Below are 22,947 nucleotides of genomic sequence, written 5' to 3'. Positions count from 1 at the left end.
AGACACTGGGCTCCATGAAGAGGACGTTTGACAACATTCGTGATCCACTGTTCCGTTTCTTTGAGCGTGAGGTGAATGCTGGAGCAACCCTTTTGATGGACATTCGCCAAGACCTAAATGATGTGTCATTGATTTGTCAGGGTGAAAAGAAACCGACAAATCACCACAGGGCTATGATGGCAGACTTAGCAAAAGGTAAGACGTGAAGCAACACACAAAATAAGATATTTCTGTATTATGTTTTCAGTAATAAACAAGCAGTGCTAGTTCTCAAAGGTCCAGGTCTAATTTTGAAATAATTAACTGGTAAATATTCAAAATTATTTGTCTTCAGGGCAACAATTCATGATTAATTCAGTGGTACCTTATAGCAATTTGGTTGTCTGTGTGTTTGTCCACATTCAAGTTTACAATATGACACAATGTTGGGCCCCATCTGACAGGTGTCAGTACTTAGTTTTTACTTTGTTGTAAAGGTTTTTGTACCTAGATTTTTATTTTGTCTTGGCTGTTTTTCTCTCAATTAAATGATTTATTTCATGTTGCTGCATTTTTCTCTGTAGGTATTATCCCCCAGAGTTGGCACCGTTACACTGTTCCTTCTGGAATCACCGTTATACAGTGGATCACTGACTTCTCCCTGCGAGTCAAACAGCTACAACACATTGTAGTCACTACCCAACAGGGTGGAGCAAAGGAACTCAAGGTATCATTTCACCTCATTCCTTACACAGGGTTGGTAGGGGGGGGGAGAGGATGGAATTAATAGTATCATTTCATCTCATTCTCTATACAGGGATGGGGGGATGGAATTAATAGTATCATTTCATCTCATTCTCTATACAGGGATGGGGGGATGGAATTAATAGTATCATTTCATCTCATTCTCTATACAGGGATGGGGGGATGGAATTAATAGTATCATTTTATCTCATTCTCTATACAGGGATGGGGGGATGGAATTAATAGTATCATTTTATCTCATTCTCTATACAGGGATGGGGGGATGGAATTAATAGTATCATTTCATCTCATTCTCTATACAGGGATGGGGGGATGGAATTAATAGTATCATTTCATCTCATTCTCTATACAGGGATGGGGGGATGGAATTAATGGTATTATTTCACCTCATTCTCTATACAGGGATGGGGGGATGGAATTAATGGTATCATTTCACCTCATTCTCTATACAGGGATGGGACAGGACCAAGGAACTCAGGTATCATTTCACCTCATTCTGTATTCAGTGACTTCTATGTTCAGGGACTAGAATTACTTTAATATGGGCAGGTATGAAACCCCAATAGAGAAGAGAAAGTACACAGAGAAAAAGCACTGTTAGTTCCCCCTGTAGTCACATGCAGTAAGATACAGTAAATCTTTTGCTTATTGGCGTTTTTGAAAAAGACATGGAACTAATGGCATTTTGGAAAAATCAACCCAGTCATATATTCACTTTACCCTTACAGAGCCTGAATGTATGGCTGGGAGGCCTATTTATCCCAGAGGCTTACATTACGGCCACACGTCAGTATGTAGCCCAGGCCAACAGTTGGTCATTGGAGGAACTCTACCTAGAGGTAAGTCTGTAATGTTTGTGGTCCATATACCGGTGTATATAACTCAGTTACCAACTACCATAATGCATTTATTCCTTAAGCCTGCAGACCTAATTCTGGTCCATAGTACTCTGTATGGATAATTTTTTTATTAGATATTTTGACTACATACCTTGTGAATCTTGCTACATTTACGTAATACATATGATGAATACTTTTTGCCCTTGAATCTACTCTATGTATACGATGCTGACACCGTTTTTTTTTCTTGTCAGGTGAAGGTGATAGAAGGCAAGAGTACAGCCTCTACAGATCCTTGTAGCTTTGCTATCACAGGTACTACCTGCTTACAGCTACTACAGACTATCAGAGTCAGCTTTGACTTTATCTTATATTAATAAGATCTGAGATGAGTTTGATATGGGTCAAAATCGACAGCGTTTGTCAGAGTGTAGGATTTGGGGAGGAAAAAATAGATAATTTCTTCAATTATGTCCAATTTTATGTTTACAGTAAGAAATGAACCAAATGTTGTATTGCTTTATATTAATGAGTTTTCAGATAGGTTCAATTATTGGTCACAATCCTTCAATATTTATCAGAGCCATGCTACTTTTGACAATGAGAATGATAGTAAGAAATATGGTAACAACAAGTCCACCACTTCATCTGGCAGACTATAAAAAAAATTCTTAAGTTACATTTCACTTTCCTTAATTTATAAAGTATGTCTCCTATACTCACAACCAATCAGTATCTTATTTAACACAAGCATCCCTAATGATATCTCACTCCATTATATCACACTTATACACCTAAACCTTCAGTGTATTGCAAAAACAATATTTCAGTTGAATGTACTAGCCTTCAGGTTTGCTTAGCCTTCATGAATGGATGCCCCTCAGGTACATAATGTTTCAAATCTTAATTCATAAAGGCTTGATAGGTTGTCCTTATCTTATAGAGTGCTGGGTGTAATACACATATTGTGACTGATGTGTATATATTGTGTTATAGGACTGAGACTCCAGGGTGCTGTCTGTAAAAATAATAAGCTGCAGCTCTCCACCACCATATCGACTGACCTACCCATCACCATGCTCTGCTGGATAAGGTAAATATTCATTATGTATGAAAAAGTCCCACTGTCCATCTATCTGTAAAAAGATTGGTTTCATTGGTGTCTCTCTCACATTATTTCAAAAGGCGGCAAAATTTCTGTGTGAGCTATCAAGGGGAAGAAACTTTGCATCATGTATCAGAAGTAGGTCACAGCAACTTGTGTTTTGACTCGATTTTCATATGATATTGGTAACATTGACTTTGATTAGGTAATATTGGGACATATCTCTCATTTCTTACAAGAAATACGGTAAATTTTCGCGTATAGTGCGGACTTTTTCAAGCTAAAACTGTCGTGTTAAAAAGGGGGTGCGCATTATACGCAGGAACATGTCATTCTTGGGGTTATCATTCCCGAGTTTTGTGTCTGCCATATTGGATTACCTCACTTCACATAGTTACATGTAAAAGTCGTCGGTCTTATATGATAGTTTGAAGATAAAAACAACCAAAAAAAAATAAAATAAAATAAATTTTGAATGTTTTAATCATCGATAGGTCATTATAACCTATATTCTTAACCTCAGAAGGAGAAAATTATTTCTGAAGCATATCTTCTGCTCCATTTTGCATGTGACAGAGTTACATCAAAAGGAGACAGTAGGAGGTATCTATTAAGTTCTACTGAAAACTACATATAATTAATGTTGTTCTTCCTTAGGTTGGATGGTGCAAAGAAGGAAGGGAAGGTTACTCTACCTGTATATCTAAATGCAACCAGAGGACAGCTCCTGTTTACCCTGGACTTCGACACAGAGGGTGAAGGATCAGGAGAGGGACATAGCTTTTATGAAAGGGGTGTGGCAATGATTTCTTCTGACCTGGGATAGAGACGATGGACGACAGTGTCAAACCCTGAATGGGTCATAGATATAGACTTTACTACAAGTGTTCTCTTATAAGGACAGTTCAAGTCCTGCTGTTTAGATTTAGTAAATGAAGCTTTGGAAAATAGTCATATAGAAGCTTGATTATTTGTTTTCACTGTTGATAACTAAGGTTTTTCACAGATAATATGTTGTATGATGAAAGCTTAATCTTAACATTTGCTGTAAGGCGATAGCTTAAATATTACAATACATGAATTATATGTTTGTGTGGCGATATATAGATTTTAAGTAGTTGAAAGAAGTATACAAGATAATCCTGCATCCTGCTACAGAATACAGGCTCCTATGTCGACGATGATGACACAAGTGAAACATGTTTCCAGGTGGTGACCTCCGAATACCATAGTATAGATATCAACCTTCAGTAAGTTCAGCTCACCACAACAGTTTGTTAGTATCCCTGCTTTTCTTTATCTCTGTCACTTTAATTCCATTAGAGTTGTAAAAGCTAAAATCAATAGGAAATAAAACTGTTAATTATTTTTAAAATAAACTTTGATGTTCTGTATTGGTATGCTTGTCCCTGATGGTCAAATTCTTTTAGTGCTTACTGTGTACCAGATATCCTTTGTAGTCCTGTACTGTTGTATCATAGGATCAAATAACATTTGGTTAGTCTCGAACACCTATCCCTGGTCCTTTGCTATTGATTACTAGTGTTTAACATGGTTTTGTGCTTTTCTGTATATGAATCTTAGGTATGTTAGGTGATGGTTTATAATTTGATTGTGACCTATTTAGAAAAAAAATTCAAATTTTTGAACTTTTCTTAAGGAACTGGAGTAACAAAATCTTTGATGTTTGTGGAGTAGGTTTTGATATGACTTCCCTCAGACTACCACTGTGGATTTCACTCAATGTTGTATTAATAAATAAAAAATTTTTCTTCTGAATTTCATATATGTCCTTTCTGTTTTTATTTAAACTTCGCATACATACTTACTATAAATGATTCCTTATATGATCCCATGTGATTGACCACATTTTTGTGGATCACTCGTTGGAATATTATTTATCAGAACACCATATGGCATCATTATGAGATGGTAAGCCAGTTAGTAAAATACCTTTATTCTATATTTTAAATAGGGAAAGTATTCTTTTCAAATACTTTGCATAATAAATTTTGAAATTGATGGAAGCAGGTGAGTATATTAACACTACAAATAAGTTCCTTTGATCAATAGTTATCAGGTTTAGATTTGTAACTGAAGGAATAAGATAGATGCCGTAGCTTCATTAGAAAATTAAGGTGCCTTTACAGGCTCAGATCTTATAGTGAAGGATTGGTGTAGATGTTGAGAATACAGGTCACCTTACTAGCCTCGGCTGGTGGAAATTTCCCTTTAGTCTAGCGGTAGAATGTCCAGCTAGGGACTTTTCAAGGTAAAAGGTCAAAGGACAATATGAAGTTAAAATCAGAAGTTAACACAAAATATAGAAGATCCATGGTGATGACATTCTAACAAAAATGTAATGGAGGCCATTGTTTTTGGAAAGGCTTCAAATGAATCGGGCACTTTTCTTTTCACGTCTTTTCAGTACCTACACAACATTATAGTGTTAAAGGAAATTGTCAAACAAAAGTCAAAACCAGCTTACTCTGAGCTTAAGAGAGAGAAGTTGAAGTAGCTGTATTTTTTTCAATATGACACTATCCCAGTATGACCTTATTGAATGCTATTTTATGAGTACTCCAGGTATGTTATTCTCCATCATAAACAACAAAACGGCATTTTTAAAAATACACATATTTTAATAGGAAAGGCACAATATTTGATCATAATAGCTGTGTATAAAATGGTTAGTTCAACTGTGTATATAATTAATACCCAAGATAAATAGGTAATCTGTTCAATAAATAATGTAAAACGTTAAAGTAAAAATCTAAATGAAGACGGTAAAGCATTGGGACATCTCATATGGCACACCCTCCAGTAACAAACAGTACCACAAAACAAGAAGAGTTTTAACACACAGTGGCAATTGTTGAACACATTATTAACTCTAAATATTTTACTGAAGATATTTTCTTAGTACTTAATTTTAATGTTTTTGACAAGAAAAACATTCTGAAAATCTTCCAGAATATTTCAGTTCTGCAAATGCACCAGGTTTTCACTTTTGACTTGAGGACGGAGCAGCAACGTATCAGTACATCAATGATGTTATAAATGTAGATAAATGGATTTCTGAGTCGTTTTAAAAAAATAAAATACAGTGGTACAATATTTATTCCATGAGAATTATTTCCCAATTCTGGACAGCTTGTTTTCTGCTGAATCTTCAAAAATTCAGCATCGTTGTCAGTGTGATATCTGGTACAAGACAAAACGACAACTATCAGGAATAACTATTAATCCTACCAGTACATTGAACTTGGCTAAACAGGGGGCTCATACCTAGCTGGGCATTCCACCCATACCTGACTGGGCAGGGGACACTTAAGTGGTTGGATAGGAAACGGGTGAATATTTGAACTGTTGTGCTATACAACATGCTGCCTTTATACTTGTTATATGTTGGGAGATAGATAACAATGAAGCTCTGTAAATGTGGACGGCATCAAAGCAATGACATGAGCATTAGATATACTGGTCAGTTCTTATGGTTATAACTGTCTATAGCAGTTGTATCAGGGCTACCCTCTGGTCAGTTCCCAGGGTTATAACTGTCTATGACAGTTGTATCGGGGCTACCCTCTGTCTGGTCAGTTCCCAGGGTTATAACTGTCTATAGCAGTTGTATCGGGGCTACCCTCTGTCTGGTCAGTTCCCAGGGTTATAACTGTCTATGACAGTTGTATCAGGGCTACCCTCTGTCTGGTCAGTTCCCAGGGTTATAACTGTCTATGACAGTTGTATCAGGGCTACCCTCTGTCTGGTCAGTTCCCAGGGTTATAACTGTCTATGACAGTTGTATCAGGGCTATCCTCTGTCTGGTCAGTTCCCAGGGTTATAACTGTCTATGGCAGTTGTATCAGGGCTACCCTCTGTCTGGTCAGTTCCCAGGGTTATAACTGTTTATGACAGTTGTATCAGGACTACCCTCTGGTCAGTTCCCAGGGCTATAACTGTTTATGACAGTTGTATCAGGGCTACCCTCTGTCTGGTCAGTTCCTAGGGTTATAACTATGGCAGTTGTATCAGGGCTACCCTCTGTCTGGTCAGTTCCTAGGGTTATAACTGTCTATGACAGTTGTATCAGGGCTACCCTCTGTCTGGTCAGTTCCTAGGGCTATAACTGTTTATGACAGTTGTATCAGGGCTACCCTCTGTCTGGTCAGTTCCCAGGCTTGTAACTGTCTATAGCAGTTGTATCGGGGCTACCCTCTGGTCAGTTCCCAGGGTTATAACTGTCTATAGCAGTTGTATCAGGGCTACCCTCTGTCTGGTCAGTTCCCAGGGTTATAACTGTCTATAGCAGTTGTATCAGGGCTACCCTCTGTCTGGTCAGTTCCTAGGGTTATAACTGTCTATGGCAGTTGTATCGGGGCTACCCTCTGGTCAGTTCCTAGGGTTATAACTGTCTATAGCAGTTGTATCGGGGCTACCCTTTGTCTGGTCAGTTCCCAGGGTTATAACTGTCTATGGCAGTTGTATCAGGGCTACCCTCTGGTCAGTTCCTAGGGTTATAACTGTCTATGGCAGTTGTATCGGGGCTACCCTCTGTCTGGTCAGTTCCCAGGCTTGTAACTGTCTATAGCAGTTGGATTTGGACTACCCTCTGTCTGGTCAGTTCCCAGGCTTGTAACTGTCTATAGCAGTTGTTTTCAGACTACCCTCTGTTTGGTCAGTTCTCACGGATATAATTGTCTATTGCAGTTGTAGCCCCAGAATGCTGTCTTGACAGTTCCTGGTGAACTGCTCATGACCTAGAAAATTCTAAGGAAATACTATGTGTCAATGGCAGCTGTACAATTAAGGATAGCCACCTACTGGCATTGTAACGAATATACAAAATGTTCCATGACAGTCAATATAAACCTGGATGTTTTTGAAGTTTGGTATATCCAAGGTCTTCTATCGCAATGTTTAGTCCACTCCAAAGGTCTGGCAGTAACAAAGTTCCAAAGATCTGGTAGAAAAACCGTTCTAAAGTTCTGGTAGAAACACAGTCCCGTAGGTCAGGCAAAAACACTTTTCGAATTGTCTTACGTAATTACAATCGTGAAGTATTAACCTTTTGATTGACTTGGCAATGCAGTGTGTCTGTATACTGTCAGATGTTCAAACAACATCCTATAACATGTTCAGTGTCAGCACATCATACTAGACACAGTAACCAATTCTATAGCATACTATTGTGTACATCTTCAATGGCTGACAGTTATTTTTATTGGTCATGATCTGCATTTGGGGTTTTCAAAATTTGACCAAGGAAGACACTGACCCTAATCTCCACGGATACTAAAGTGAATTGTAATGACAGCCACTGTCATACGATGTAGATGTTGAAGTTCTCTTGTCGGAAGCACATCTGTGCCTCCTGAAGGATGCGAAGGCGAGGCCCCATAGGTACACCGATCCTCTCGAGTCGATCTTCCGTCATGTAAGGCAGCTCTATCATGCCAATGTGTTCATTCTCAAAGTTGCCAGAATATTTCTGTTAGGAAAGGAAATCAAAAATATTTCAATTTATAATTACAAAATTCCTAGCCTTCATCCTCTAAACATAACAGATATTGTCCTGTGAGTTGATCAAGAACTATCTAAAATTGTTCAGCTTATATGTAGTTGAAGAAATCTGAGAGTGAATTTATATATATATCTAGTCTAAATGTTCAAAGCCAAATTACTTTCAGAAATATTTCTTATTAGTAGTAATTTTCAATATATCATATTTATAACTTCATTTTTAAGCGGTGTACCCGGAGCCTTCCTTGTTAATGAGGATTTTAGTTTTCACAGGTATATCTTCTTTATTAACGAGAATTACAGTTTTTAGTGATATAGTCCTTAATGAAAATATATACTTATGCTTTACCTCGTATCCTAATTTCTTCAGAAACAGCTGAAGAAGAGGTGGTTCCTGGCCGAAAAATCTGTAAAATAAAACTCTGTGATTAGGATAATCTCCAGTAATCTACACCTCTTAATCTACACCTCTTAATCTACATTGGAAAGTTGTATTAACATATTATAAAGAAACTTCACTATGGATTGTCAGGGTTAACCCTGTCTTCATAATGTGTCCTAGGAATAAGCTGTCCAATTATGTTGTATTTTTTTTATAAACTACTAATGAAATAAAAGAATGATGAACTAGAACACTGTCAGAATGAGCCACATCATGTAGCTATGCATCCCCTATAAGGCGTTTAATTGTGATCCATTTTGTCCTTGAGTTTAGACCCGAAGGTCAAACCCATTGATTTTGAACTTTGGTCATTTGACTTCTTGTATAAATCTTGACAATTTTGATGACATAACAAAATGTTCATTAGTGTTAAGCAATAATCAGTTTTATACACATCTTAATTTGGACCTACTTTGTTAATTTGTTGACCCGCTTTGGATTTGTAAGTGATGGCACCCATCCCCTGAACCTGTCTAGGTCATCCAATTCATGTAACATTGGTGTACGCTGTGCTGCAGACTGTCTGATTTCCCGCACTTCTCGTAACTCCTTGCGTAATGCCTCAAGCTCATGTGACATTGAACTGTGGGAACGCAGCTCGGATGAAAGATGGGCCACACTCCTAGCAAGTGTTACCACATGAGATTCAAGTCTTTGGAATCTTCGATTTATTGCTCTGCAATAGATAAGTAGATACAATCAACATTCATATCAGTCTTGCAGCTAAAGTAAAGAAAGACTGTCACAAAACCCAAAACAACAGATATCCCAGTAGCCCATCACTGACTTGATGTCCCTTTAATCCACAAATCCAACATCTCTTTAACTGCCATTAACTTATGTCCATGTAAACTCCTTTCCTATGCACACACTTACTTGATGTCCCTGTGACTGTAGTGATGATGGCGATGATGCCCACCCATATTTGTTGTAGTACTTGAGCCACGGCCTTTTTTCACAGGTCTCCGTAAAGAACTGGTGTCTGAGCTACCAATGCTCCACCGTCGTCTTGGTACACGGTTCATGACTGTAGTTACAGTCTCTTTGTCAACTCCCAACACTTTCATAATATCCTGATACATGCCCTCCAAATTGTCCATTTTGTTTTTCATTTTGTCAATATCTCCAGGGTGCTGTGGCAGATCACGGGGCCTTACTGGCTCAGTGTCATGAGATTCTACTGTTAAAATAGTGTCCTCTATATCAAAAGGCAGATCACTCTCATCACCAGCAGATTCTCGTAAATCATTTGGGAAACCACCTGAAATATATTTTTTTATCAATATTTATAATTTTGAAGTAGTATCTATAGAATATTAAAGTTAACACTCCTCAGTAGCATTTTTTTTATTGTGTAAGTTAAAAGTAACTAAATGCCACTCAAAAAATATGCAAACTGATACAATATGAAGTAAGGTACTCACCCTCCATACGACCATTGATGAGCACTCGTCCACTAGGAGGTTTTCCAAGTCTTTGGCCACGGGGATGTTTTTTATCTGAACGATAGTTTAAATGTGAGGCTGGTCCCCTTCGTGACCTGGGGTCGTTGTTTTGCCTTGTGTTACTAAGGAGATCAGGAGTCTTTTGAGTTGAGAATATGTCAGCACTAGCTGAGCGTGGTGGCCGTGGTGTCACATTGGGACTGGAGAGTTCTGACTCTGACTCTGAGTTAGACAAAGGAGGAAGAGGAGGGGTTACAGACCTGGATGAGGCCTCACTTGGGGTAACATAGTCAAATATACTGGCTTGAACCTCTCCTGTACCTTCGCTGCCCAGTGTACTGGTGGTAAAATCACCGTTAGTGAATGTCCGATTATAGTTACCATCATTTACAAATGGATCTGACATTGAGAATGGAGTGATGGACCTTCCTGTGGTCTTGGACTTCAGTCCCACAGGTGCAATATCCTCTCTGAAATCAGCACTGAAACTTGCAGGTGACTTGGTGCTACTGTCCCTGAGGTCATCACGACTGAATGGTTTTGGTGGCACCCCTGGCTTGTGCCGAACAATAGGTTTATTTCCACCGTTGTCAGGATATTTTGAAGCTGGCCCTATTGTTAGTCCTGACGGTGAGGTACTCTGAGAAGGAGAAGTTTGATTATCACTTTGGTCAGACGATTTTCCAAAGGTTTGAAATGTTGACACACCTGTGTCCACTTCCAATCCTGAATGACTAGAATTTGATCCCTGGCCTTGGGTACTTGAACTCTGACCCATAGGACTTGTCCTTGAACTTGTGATGGCAGGTGCACTGTACCGTCCAGGTAGATCACTACTAACGTGTGGGGATGGAGCAGCAGGTAGTATGACTTGCTGAAACATTAAGAAAAAATGGGATGGGTTAACTCCAGCTTTGGTCTTTTAGATAAAGTGAGGGAGAATTGTTGTAATCTTTCTGCAAGGTTTGTCTATGGAGCATTTCACTGGTCTAGTTAAATCAACATATTTAGTGGTATGTAAATAAAGAATATTTACCTGTAGGTTTGGGTACTGGTGCATTTTGGCTGGACTATTGTTGACTGGGCGAGACATCCCAGGGACTTCAGGTCGTCCTGAACGACCATACAGTTTGTTCCAGGCGTCTCTCAGTTCAGATCCTCCAGCTGGATTCCTATTAAAATCATTTACTGCATTTAATATCAACAAATGTATATTATTTTAGAAGGCAATCCAAAGCAGATTACATCTTTATCAGATGACTTCCTTTCCAAAAAATACCATATGTAGGGAATTTTTTGCGCATATCAAATTTTTGCAAATTTAGTGAAAAATAACATCACAAAATTTGCATGTTTTTTTCATTTTAATACTAATGTGTAAGTAATACATCTATGGTGTTGACATATCTACATGCACCTAAACACTCTCTAGTCATACTTTGGTAAATGAATACTAGTCAAGATGTAAATCTCTTCGTACGACTGGTCAGTTAGATCTCCAGTCAGAACCTACACTAGTATGACTGGTCATTTAGATCTCCAGTCAGAACCTACACTAGTATGTCTGGTCAGTTAGATCTCCAGTCAGAACCTACACTAGTACGACTGGTCAGTTAGATCTCCAGTCAGAACCTACACTAGTACGACTGGTCGGTTAGATCTCCAGTCAGAACCTACACTAGTACGACTGGTCGGTTAGATCTCCAGTCAGAACCTACACTAGTACGACTGGTCGGTTAGATCTCCAGTCAGAACCTACACTAGTACGACTGGTCGGTTAGATCTCCAGTCAGAACCTACACTAGTATGACTGGTCAATTAGATCTCCAGTCAGAACCTACACTAGTATGACTGGTCAGTTAGATCTCCAGTCAGAACCTACACTAGTATGACTGGTCAATTAGATCTCCAGTCAGAACCTACACTAGTATGACTGGTCAATTAGATCTCCAGTCAGAACCTACACTAGTATGACTGGTCAGTTAGATCTCCAGTCAGAACCTTCACTAGTACGACTGGTCAGTTAGATCTCCAGTCAGAACCTACACTAGTATGACTGGTCAGTTAGATCTCCAGTCAGAACCTACACCGGTACGACTGGTCAGTTAGATCTCCAGTCAGAACCTACACTGGTATGACTGGTCAGTTAGATCTCCAGTCAGAACCTACACTAGTACGACTGGTCAGTTAGATCTCCAGTCAGAACCTACACTAGTATGACTGGTCAGTTAGATCTCCAGTCAGAACCTACACTGGTATGACTGGTCAGTTAGATCTCTGATTGATGTTAGAATCTACACTAGTATGACTGGTCAGTTAGATCTCCAGTCAGAACCTACACCAGTACGACTGGTCAGTTAGATCTCCAGTCAGAACCTACACTGGTATGACTGGTCAGTTAGATCTCCAGTCAGAACCTACACTAGTATGACTGGTCAGTTAGATCTCCAGTCAGAACCTACACTGGTATGACTGGTCAGTTAGATCTCCAGTCAGAACCTACACTAGTACGACTGGTCAGTTAGATCTCCAGTCAGAACCTACACCAGTACGACTGGTCAGTTAGATCTCCAGTCAGAACCTACACTGGTATGACTGGTCAGTTAGATCTCTGATTGATGTTAGAATCTACACTAGTATGACTGGTCAGTTAGATCTCCAGTCAGAACCTACACCAGTACGACTGGTCAGTTAGATCTCCAGTCAGAACCTACACTGGTATGACTGGTCAGTTAGATCTCCAGTCAGAACCTACACTAGTACGACTGGTCAGTTAGATCTCCAGTCAGAACCTACACCAGTACGACTGGTCAGTTAGATCTCCAGTCAGAACCTACACTGGTATGACTGGTCAGTTAGATCTCCGATTGATGTTAGAATCTACACTAGTATATATGTAAGTTATATCCATTCTGAAGTATTCTTCTGAAATACATCACCTGATGAAAAAGGGCCAAATTTAAAAATGAATTACTCAGGAATAATAGTAGTCCTGCTTTACCTGTTAGGTCCTGGAGATTTATCTGTGGTGTTGGGTAGCTCAGAGAAAGCAGGGTTAGTATTAGCCCCAGGGTGGGGCCAGTACCTGACCCCCTCACCCTGGTCTGGGTTCTGTCCTATTTGCTGCCGATCTAGGATAGCCTCAGAACGGGATCCCTGCCATCGCTCATCAGGCTGGGAAGGCTAAAAACACACAATCACATTGTATTACAGACGTCCTTCCAGTTATCATAAACACAGTATCACAGGCTGCTCATCTTTGTTTCAGATAAAACTCCTATAAAAGATAGAATTTGTTTTCAGTTTTCTGGAATCTTGACTGACTGAACAAACAGCTGTTAACTGAATGTCATTCCTCTGTGTAACCTAACTATCATGAAGGTCTTTATACGATGAAGATGAATGACAAGAATGTGATAATAATGAGTCCTCCAGAATGAGATTAGCGCCAACAATGCAAAGTGATTTGTAAGTATACTTACGACATAAGAGTTGTTGTAATGACCTTCCCCAGGGTAACGGCCATATCCACCACCCCCCTGTACTGTCACACCCATCTTACTCTTGGGTTGTGGGGGTGGGGGCAAGAGTAATTCTCCATCATCAAATGACTTGGATGCCTGAAGTGATAAGATAGATCATTGTTGTGTCTCATTAAATCAAAGACATTTGTTGAGACAGGTTGTTGTTGTGTCTCATTAAATCATAGACATTTATTGAGAGAGATCATTGTTGTGTCTCATTAAATCAGAGACATTTATTGAGACAGGTCATTGTTGTGTCTCGTTAAATCACAAGTGTGTTGAGACAGATCATTGTTGTGTCTCGTTAAATCACATGTGTGTTGAGACAGATCATTGTTGTGTCTCGTTAAATCACATGTGTGTTGAGACAGATCGTTGTTGTGTCTCGTTAAATCACATGTGTGTTGAGACAGATCATTGTTGTGTCTCATTAACTCATGTGTGTTGAGACAGATCATTGTTGTGTCTCATTAACTCATGTGTGTTGAGACAGATCATTGTTGTGTCTCATTAACTCATGTGTGTTGAGACAGATCATTGGTGTGTCTCATTAACTCATGTGTGTTGAGACAGATCATTGTTGTGTCTCATTAACTCATGTGTGTTGAGACAGATCATTGGTGTGTCTCATTAACTCATGTGTGTTGAGACAGATCATTGTTGTGTCTCGTTAAATCACATGTGTGTTGAGACAGATCATTGTTGTGTCTCATTAAATCACATGTGTGTTGAGACAGATCATTGTTGTGTCTCACAGATGTGTATCTCTTCTCCCACTAACAAAACATTCTGTCACTAAGTTTTTACTGATGGAGGTTATACATCAAAGTTAGCTATTCCTTCACAAAATAGAAGGTTTTTATCCACAGAATCAGTAATAATAACATGAACATTATATCACATGACATCTGGAACAATAAGTAGTGACAACAGTAAAGGTAGGCAAAGTCCCACTTAATACAGGCTAGCAAAATCAAATACACAAAATAAAAGCCAACTACATTATTTTTAGATTTATAACTTTCTACCATCATTAAGAGCCTGTCAACCTAATGTTACAGTCTTTGTAATATGATAGGTATGTTTATATTAGTATCAGGCATGTCATACATTTTCTTGTTTCTATAATTTCTGCAAATTGTAAAGGGATGGAGATAATGTTAGGATAATAGACAAAGCTGTGATTAATAAATACTTTTGAAATTCCCTTACAAAAACAAAATCTAATCTCTATTTATACCGTTAATAACTAGCAGCTACATATTGGGTTAAGAGTTATGTCCCTTAGTCAACTGTGGCCCTCTTAGGCTAGATTACCTGTTGTAGTTTTTATACTCTAAGCTAAATTTTGCTTTGAAATAACAACAGGTCAGGGCTATTAATCCTGGAAGTTCCATTGGCAGATCTCTATATTTACCCTTAAGGTGTTCTTTTCCAAGATGGTGTCTGTTGGATTTCCACAAATAACATTCAAGTTTTGGTATGTAATCATTGTCATGATGTAGTCAAATATAATTTGTGGAGTACTATACAACATTGTTTTAAGTAAACACTTGATGAGCTAAGCTCTAATGTTCTGTTTCTAGGGGAATTCACTAATTTAGCAATACACATCAATAATATCACTTCTATACTCATGCAAAAATAGCAAACTGTCGCTAGCGATGTTCACTCACACGGTGGAGGGAGATGGGGGCCACTCGACGATGCTGTCGCAGGAGAGATGGGGCTGTCTGTTACATAAACACAGTAAGCTATCATCCTACCATAGACAGACATGACTTAGAACAAGGCTGTGCGTGCAAACATCAGTTTAATCTAAGCTTTTCACAGAAAGTCACAACGAAACAATGTCAGTCATTTCATTCATTCTTTCTGACTGCTTCAAGGGTTATTATGAGTTTGATGACAATGAATGTAAACTAAGTTTTCTGACAATCAGATATGGTTGTTAAGGTTAAAGGTCAAAATTAAGATAATAGTAAGTGACACTACCATACAATTCCCTGTATGTTTATCATAAGGGTTACACACTGCCTGTCTACCTCTTTCTGGAAAACAAAGGTTAAAGGTCAAGGTTTAAACCACCAATCTGTAGAGAAGTATGTAGAAAACAAAGGTAAAGTTCAAACCTCAAAATATCTCTGTACTTTTGGTATCACATGTACCAAAAAGGTTTAAGGTCAAAGTTCACACAACCAGACAATATACAGTGCCCTGTGCCAGACTTACATGGTGAAGATCTCGTGTAGAATTGGACGATGGTGACCCTATCAGTGACTTTAATCTATCTTCCACAGACAATGATGACTGGTCAACACCCTAAAGTGGACACAAAACAGTGATCAACAAAACTCTGTGTGACTTAACTGGACAACGGACTTCATTGTTTAAAAGTTTCTTAAAAACTGGGTATAAACAATAGTTTAAAAGGGGAAGGGATGGCACAATGGCACAAATAGGCAGGACAAGAGGGTGGGATATGGAGTGAGGGACTTGGGGCCTGACGATATATGGAGTTGGGGATAGGCAGACCTAAGGGTGGGATATTGAGTTAAAGTAGCATGTAGGTTCTGAAGGCAAGATAGGAAGTAAGGGACTGGCAGGACATGAGGGTGGGATGTGGAGTTATAGGCACAGGAAGGACTGGAGGTTGGGATATGGAGTTATAGGTACAGGAAGGACTGGAGGTTGGGATATGGAGTTATAGGTACAGGAAGGACTGGAGGTTGGGATATGGAGTTATGAACAAGTAGGTCCTGAAGATCAGATATGGAAGGTAGGGTATGGAGTTATAGGAACAGGTACTTGTAGGTGAAGAGGGTGGGATACAGAGTGATGGGAACAGGTAGGACTTTTGCTTAGGATATGGATTTAGGCACAAAAAGGGCCTGAGGTTCAGAGATAGGGTTAGGATCAGTGAGGACATAAGGGTTGGATATAGATTAAGAAACAGGTACATGAAGGGGATGAGGGTATGATACAGAATTATGGGAACAGGTAGGGCCTGAGGGTGAGATATGGAGCTATAGGATCATATAGAAAGTGGAGTCGGGATATGGAGTTATAGGAACAGGTACGGCCTGAGAGAGGATGTGGAGTTAGGTATAGGTAGGACCTGAGGGGGGATGTGGAGTGAGGAATAGGTAGGACCTAAGGAGGAATGTGGAGTGAGGAATAGGTAGGACCTGAGGGGAATGTGGAGTTAGGTATAGATAGGACCTGAGGGGGATGTGGAGTTAGGTATGGGTAAGACCTGAGGGGGATGTGGAGTGAGGAATAGGTAGGACCTGAGGGGGATGTGGAATTAGGTATAGGTAGGGCCTGAGGGGGGATCTGGAGTTAGGTATAGGTAGGACCTGAGGGGGGATGTTGAGTTAGGTATAGGTTGGACCTGAGGGGGGATGTGGAGTTATGAACTGGTAGGGATTAAGGGTTGGAGGTTGAGTTAGAACCATTGGACATGAAGATGGGATATGGAGTTAAGATATAAGGTATAGATATATCTATAACAGTGTTGTTGATAAGGACACATGGCTGAGTGACAGTAGATACAAAAACGTGATTTATTGTGAATGAATAAACTCAAACAAATCAATATAGCGTCTGAACAAATCATGCCATTACATGTGAACAATACATCAATGAAATTAATGACTTATGTAAGGTGGTTAAAGTAAAGACATAATGTGATGAACATAATCATGGAGTCCTTAAACTCCAAACATAAGGAAAATTACTAGGGTTTTTACATTTTGAACATGTCTTGTAGTACTCTCAACTGTCAATTAAAGTGAATAACCTGCCAGTGTTTGGTCACTTACCAGACATCAAACCTCAGGAACTTGACCCTTGTAAGTACCTACCTTTGACCTTTGACCATCAGCGGTCCATGCATTGGAGACTGTCCCTGGGATTGGCTGGGTGTTAGGTTTAGGGGTAGGTGGTCCTGGGGGTCTGGCCCCTGCACTTAGGGGACGGGACCGTCGTACATTGTTAATGGGAGTGTGGTCTTGTCGCCCATCAGCACCATGTTGTGATACACCATTAGATCCCAGCTCTGTCATCGACTGAAACCAGAATAACAAGGAATTCTAACTTCCAAAATTGAATCTACAATCATGAAATTATCATGTGTATAAATTACACACTATAAAACAGTTCTCCCCTGACCATCAGAATTGATGGGTTCCAGCTGCTGTTATGAGTGCTCCTAGACATGTGTTTGTGAAAACCAGACAGGAATCAAGTTGACCTACACTAGGCTGTGAACAATGTAAACAAAAGGCATATTTTCATGTGTGAATTTAAAACTGTCAGTAGGAAGGCTAATACCCCCATCCCTACCAACACTGACCAATACCTCCATCCCTACCAACACCCACCGATACCCCTATCCCTACCAACACCAACTGATACCCCCATCCCTACCAACACTGACCAATACCTCCATCCCTACCAACACCCACTGATACCTCCATCCCTACCAACACCAACTGATACCCCCATCCCTACCAACACTGACCAATACCTCCATTCCTACCAACACCAACTGATACCTCCATCCCTACCAACACTGACCAATATCCCCATCCCTACCAACACTGATTAATACCCCCATCCCTACCAACACTGACCAATACCTCCATCCCTACCAATACCGTCCAATACCTCCATCCTTACCAACACTGATTAATACCCCCATCCCTACCAACACTGACCAATACCTCCATCCCTACCAATACCGTCCAATACCTCCATCCTTACCAACACTGATTAATACCCCCATCCCTACCAACACTGACCAATACCTCCATCCCTACCAATACCGTCCAATACCTCCATCCCTACCAACACTGATTAATACCCCCATCCCTACCAACACTGACCAATACCTCCATCCCTACCAACACTGACCAATACCTCCATCCCTACCAACACTGATTAATACCTCCATCCCTACCAACACTGACCAATACCTCCATCCCTACCAACACTGACAAATACCCCCATCCCTACCAACACTGACAAATACCCCCATCCCTACCAACACTGACCAATACCTCCATCCCTACCAACACTGACAAATACCCCCATCCCTACCAACACTGACCAATACCTCCATCCCTACCACACTGACAAATACCTCCATCCCTACCAACACTGATTAATACCCCCATCCCTACCAACACTAACTGATACCTCCATCCCTACCAACACTGTCCAATATCCCCATCCCTACCAACACTGTCCAATATCCCCATCCCTACCAACACTGACCAATACCTCCATCCCTACCAACACTGACAAATACCCAATCCGTACCAACACTGACCAATACCCCCATCCCTACCACACTGACAAATACCTCCATCCCTACCAACACTGACCAATATCCCATCCCTACTTGAGCACCTACCAATTCCCTTTCTTCCTCAATGAAGTTGTTTATAATGTGTTTGAACAGAAATTAAAGAAGATGCAACCTGTGTGAAGCGCTGTTTGGGCATAATTCCAATAAAATAGACAAATAAAAATAGACATCAGTGAAATTGGGAGTTATTGGGAGTTGCCAAAAGAATAGGGGCATAATTACTGCAGTAGCATGAGACCCCAGTGGAACCTTGATACCCACCTTTATTTTACCTTTATTTATTCCTAAAAGTTGTGATTTTCCCTCCTTTTCCATTCTTTCCTTAGCATTTTCTGTTTATTTCATGAAGTCTAAAAATCCTCTTAAATGGTGATAGTTATCTTTAACTGTCTAATTCAAGATGAATGCCTATTAGTCATTTTGTTTGTCTGACCAAAGGGAGCCTACATATGAGATTTGAGAAAAAATCAACCCAGTGCTTCTCAAGAAATAACGATAACAAACTTTCATTGTCAAAATCCAAAATAGCTGTCTGTCAGCCATTTTGTTTTTCTGATCAGTCCTGAAATCAAAAGGGCACAATAAAGGGCTGAAGGAAACCTACACTCTTAAAATGTAATTTGCACAAGTTGGAACCAAGGTGAATTTGTAAATGAAATTTGAAAGTGATCATTCCAAAACATCTCATAAAAATCTATTACTGTCAAAATCCAAGATGGCCACTTGTTGGTCACTTTGTTTTTCAGATCAGTCCCAAAATGGGACATTGCACAACTAGCAAATGTACAGAGGGCTATTGAAACAGCCCATCATCTGCACAACTTTAGTGTGTGATGACTACATTCACAGGGTTTCTAAGAGTTCTGATCATAACTGTATAGGAGTAGGGATTATCAGGAAAAGATCCCATATATAGACAAAAATACACAGACAACCTTATTCCAGTATAAGGAGTGGGGTCTCATTAGACAGGTCTCATAGCTACCTGGTATATATATATAAACCTTTACTTGTTGGTTCAGTCAAAAATGAAATCATACTAGAATATTACATGATATTATCTACACTAAGATAGACCTGTATGGAATTTGAGTTTGTCTAAATGTTCAGTTTCCGATTTGTAATTTTCACACACTATCCCTATACTTAGCTCTGACAGAAATAAAAGTTGGTATCTACACTGCAGATCTTCCCCAGCAGTGTATGTGTTATTGGTATCAAATAACAAATCATTGCAATTTGGCTCTCTTACTCCTGTCAATAAATCTAAATCTATGTACATAATGTGTTCTCGTTCGCTAAAATGGCCTTGAACTGCTCAATACTGATCACCTTGTAGATACACAACTATGTTTCACTAAACTTTTATCACAGTGCTGACTTATTTCTACATTATGTCATTGTTTTATTTTCATTTTTAAATCTGTTGGTTTTGCTAATCTCAGATCACCATCAAACAGAATGCTTGGACATTCTCTCTAACAACAATAGGGTGCCATGACACACTCTGCGGTGACATACTCTAACAACAATAAGGTGCCCCAACACACTCTGCGGTGACATACTCTCTAACAACAATAGGGTGCCATGACACACTCTGCGGTGACATACTCTCTAACAACAATAGGGTGCCATGACACACTCTGCTGTGACATACTCTCTAACAACAATAGGGTGCCATGACATACTCTGCTGTAACCTACTCTCTAACAAAAATAGAGTGCCCCGACACAATCTGCTGTGACATACTCTCTAACAACAACAGGCTGCTCTGAAACACTTGCTCTAATACACTCTATAAGAACAGTACAGTTTTGACTTACAATGATAGTTTCATGCATGCCCTGTCGCTCATTGTTAGTGGACAGAGAGCCAGGCAACAGGTCCTCTGCCGAGGTGATAAATGTCCTCCTCACTGAATCAGATAAAATATTATAAACAATATTACATCGATGCTGACATATACATACCATGACATGGATATATCCTTACCAACAACCATCTACAATGAATACAACTCTGATTCAAAGCAACAACAACAAATACTTATCTGTGCAGATGCCTCAACACATTACAGAAATACATCTAGTTCTTCAAAAATATCTCATTAAATGAATATGTAGAAATACATGACAATCTCCATGGATATCTCACCATGTTAATACAGAAATATATCTTGTTCTCCATTGATATCCAACCATGTTAATATAAAATAAGTAATGAAGCACACCATGCTCCTTTCGGCTTGAATCAAAAAAGGAAAAAGAAATTTGAGATTTAAATCTCTTTGAACTCATGAGGCCCAGGTGACTTTTGTTACATATACAGCACTGCTTATCTGTAGATTAATTACTATTGGCTAATTACATGTAATGGACACCACCTCTGTATATTCATTTACCACCAATTACACAGGTATACTGAACATAACTTACAATCTCTACCTAGCCTTATCACACAGGTAATACTGAATATCTACCTCGCCGATTTACACAGATATACTGAACGTAACTTACAATCTCTATCTAGCCTAATTACACAGGTATACTGAACATAACTTGCGATCTCTATCTAGCCTAATTACACAGGTATACTGAACATAACTTACAATCTCTATCTTAACATAACTTACAATCTCTATCTAGCCTTATTACACATGTAATACTGAACATAACTTACAATCTCTATCTAGCCTTATTACACAGGTATACTTAACATAACTTACAATCTCTATCTAGCCTTATTACACAGGTAATACCGAACATAACTTACGATCTCTATCTAGCCTTATTACACAGGTATACTGAACATAACTTACGATCACTATCTAGCCTTATTACACAGGTATACTGAACATAACTTACAATCTCTACCTAGCCCAGTTACACAGGTAATACTTAACATAACTTACAATCTCTATCTAGCCTTATTACACAGGTATACTGAACATAACTTACGATCTCTATCTAGCCTTATTACACAGGTATACTGAACATAACTTACAATCTCTATCTAGCCTTATTACACAGGTATACTTAACATAACTTACAATCTCTATCTAGCCTTATTACACAGGTATACTTAACATAACTTACAATCTCTATCTAGCCTTATTACACAGGTATACTGAACATAACTTACAATCTCTATCTAGCCTTATTACACAGGTATACTGAACATAACTTACGATCTCTATCTAGCCTTATTACACAGGTATACTGAACATAACTTACAATCTCTATCTAGCCTTATTACACAGGTATACTTAACATAACTTACAATCTCTATCTAGCCTTATTACACAGGTATACTGAACATAACTTTCAATCTCTATCTAGCCTTATTACACAGGTAATACTTAACATAACTTACAATCTCTATCTAGCCTTATTACACAGGTAATACTGAACATAACTTACAATCTCTTTCTAGCCTTATTACACAGGTAATACTGAACATAACTTACAATCTCAATCTAGCCTAATTACATAGGTTTACTGAATATCTACCTCGCCGATTAACACAGGTATCTCTGAATGTGACTGCAAGTGCATTACCTGTCGTTCCGTTACTCGTGGCGTGAGCTCCTGGATGTTTGGTAACAGTACCAGGCATGGCTACCCCAGATGTGTCTGTTGGGGTGTAGTCTGGTACATCTCGCACAGTGGACTTGCTATCACTTTTCTGTTGCTGTAATAGCATATTTTGATTACTTTGAATTAATGCCAATCAAAACATCATGAAAGCTGGGCGAATTTTCACTAAATAAGTTGAAAATGACAGTATACTTTATATTATCAAAACATAAATATTATCATAATTTTCCGCATTTTACTTACATCCAAATGACTTCGAATGTTTCCAATCAGCAGCAAAGCAGATTTTAAATTTCCATCAGCTAAATCTGAAAAAAGGGTTGAGAAAGGCATAATTGATAATTCATCCAGTGTG

The 22,947-nt window shown here is 39.1% G+C and overlaps 2 protein-coding genes across 2 annotated transcripts in view; one reads left to right on the top strand and one right to left on the bottom strand.

Moving 5' to 3' along the window:
- The window catches only part of LOC132543351 (cytoplasmic dynein 1 heavy chain 1-like), a 53,831-nt gene extending 49,359 nt beyond the window's left edge, over positions 1-4,472 (top strand). The window contains exons 85-90 of the mRNA XM_060206843.1: positions 3-195; positions 564-706; positions 1,473-1,583; positions 1,838-1,898; positions 2,580-2,676; positions 3,346-4,472. Coding sequence (XP_060062826.1) covers positions 3-195; positions 564-706; positions 1,473-1,583; positions 1,838-1,898; positions 2,580-2,676; positions 3,346-3,514 — 774 coding nt within the window. The 3' untranslated portion in view covers positions 3,515-4,472. The remainder of the gene's footprint in view (positions 1-2; positions 196-563; positions 707-1,472; positions 1,584-1,837; positions 1,899-2,579; positions 2,677-3,345) is intronic.
- Positions 4,473-8,011: 3,539 nt separating this feature from the next.
- Positions 8,012-22,611, bottom strand: LOC132543402 (uncharacterized). The gene is made up of 13 exons (XM_060206903.1): positions 22,554-22,611; positions 20,820-20,911; positions 17,489-17,692; positions 15,855-15,944; positions 15,299-15,355; positions 13,581-13,718; positions 13,100-13,281; positions 11,135-11,270; positions 10,078-10,972; positions 9,530-9,914; positions 9,066-9,329; positions 8,561-8,618; positions 8,012-8,179 (listed from the first exon to the last, which is right to left on the bottom strand). Exons 1-13 carry the CDS (start codon positions 22,609-22,611, stop codon positions 8,012-8,014), a joined length of 2,727 nt encoding a protein of 908 aa, XP_060062886.1.
- Positions 22,612-22,947: the final 336 nt, after the last annotated feature.

The sequence above is a fragment of the Ylistrum balloti genome, unplaced genomic scaffold (genome assembly GCF_031769215.1).
Source record: "Ylistrum balloti isolate Yb309-2 unplaced genomic scaffold, AGI_CSIRO_Ybal_v1 Utg369754, whole genome shotgun sequence".
Lineage (NCBI taxonomy): Eukaryota > Metazoa > Mollusca > Bivalvia > Pectinida > Pectinidae > Ylistrum > Ylistrum balloti.
The sequence above is the reverse complement of the archived record's forward strand: the minus strand, read 5'-3'. Positions and strand labels throughout refer to the sequence as shown.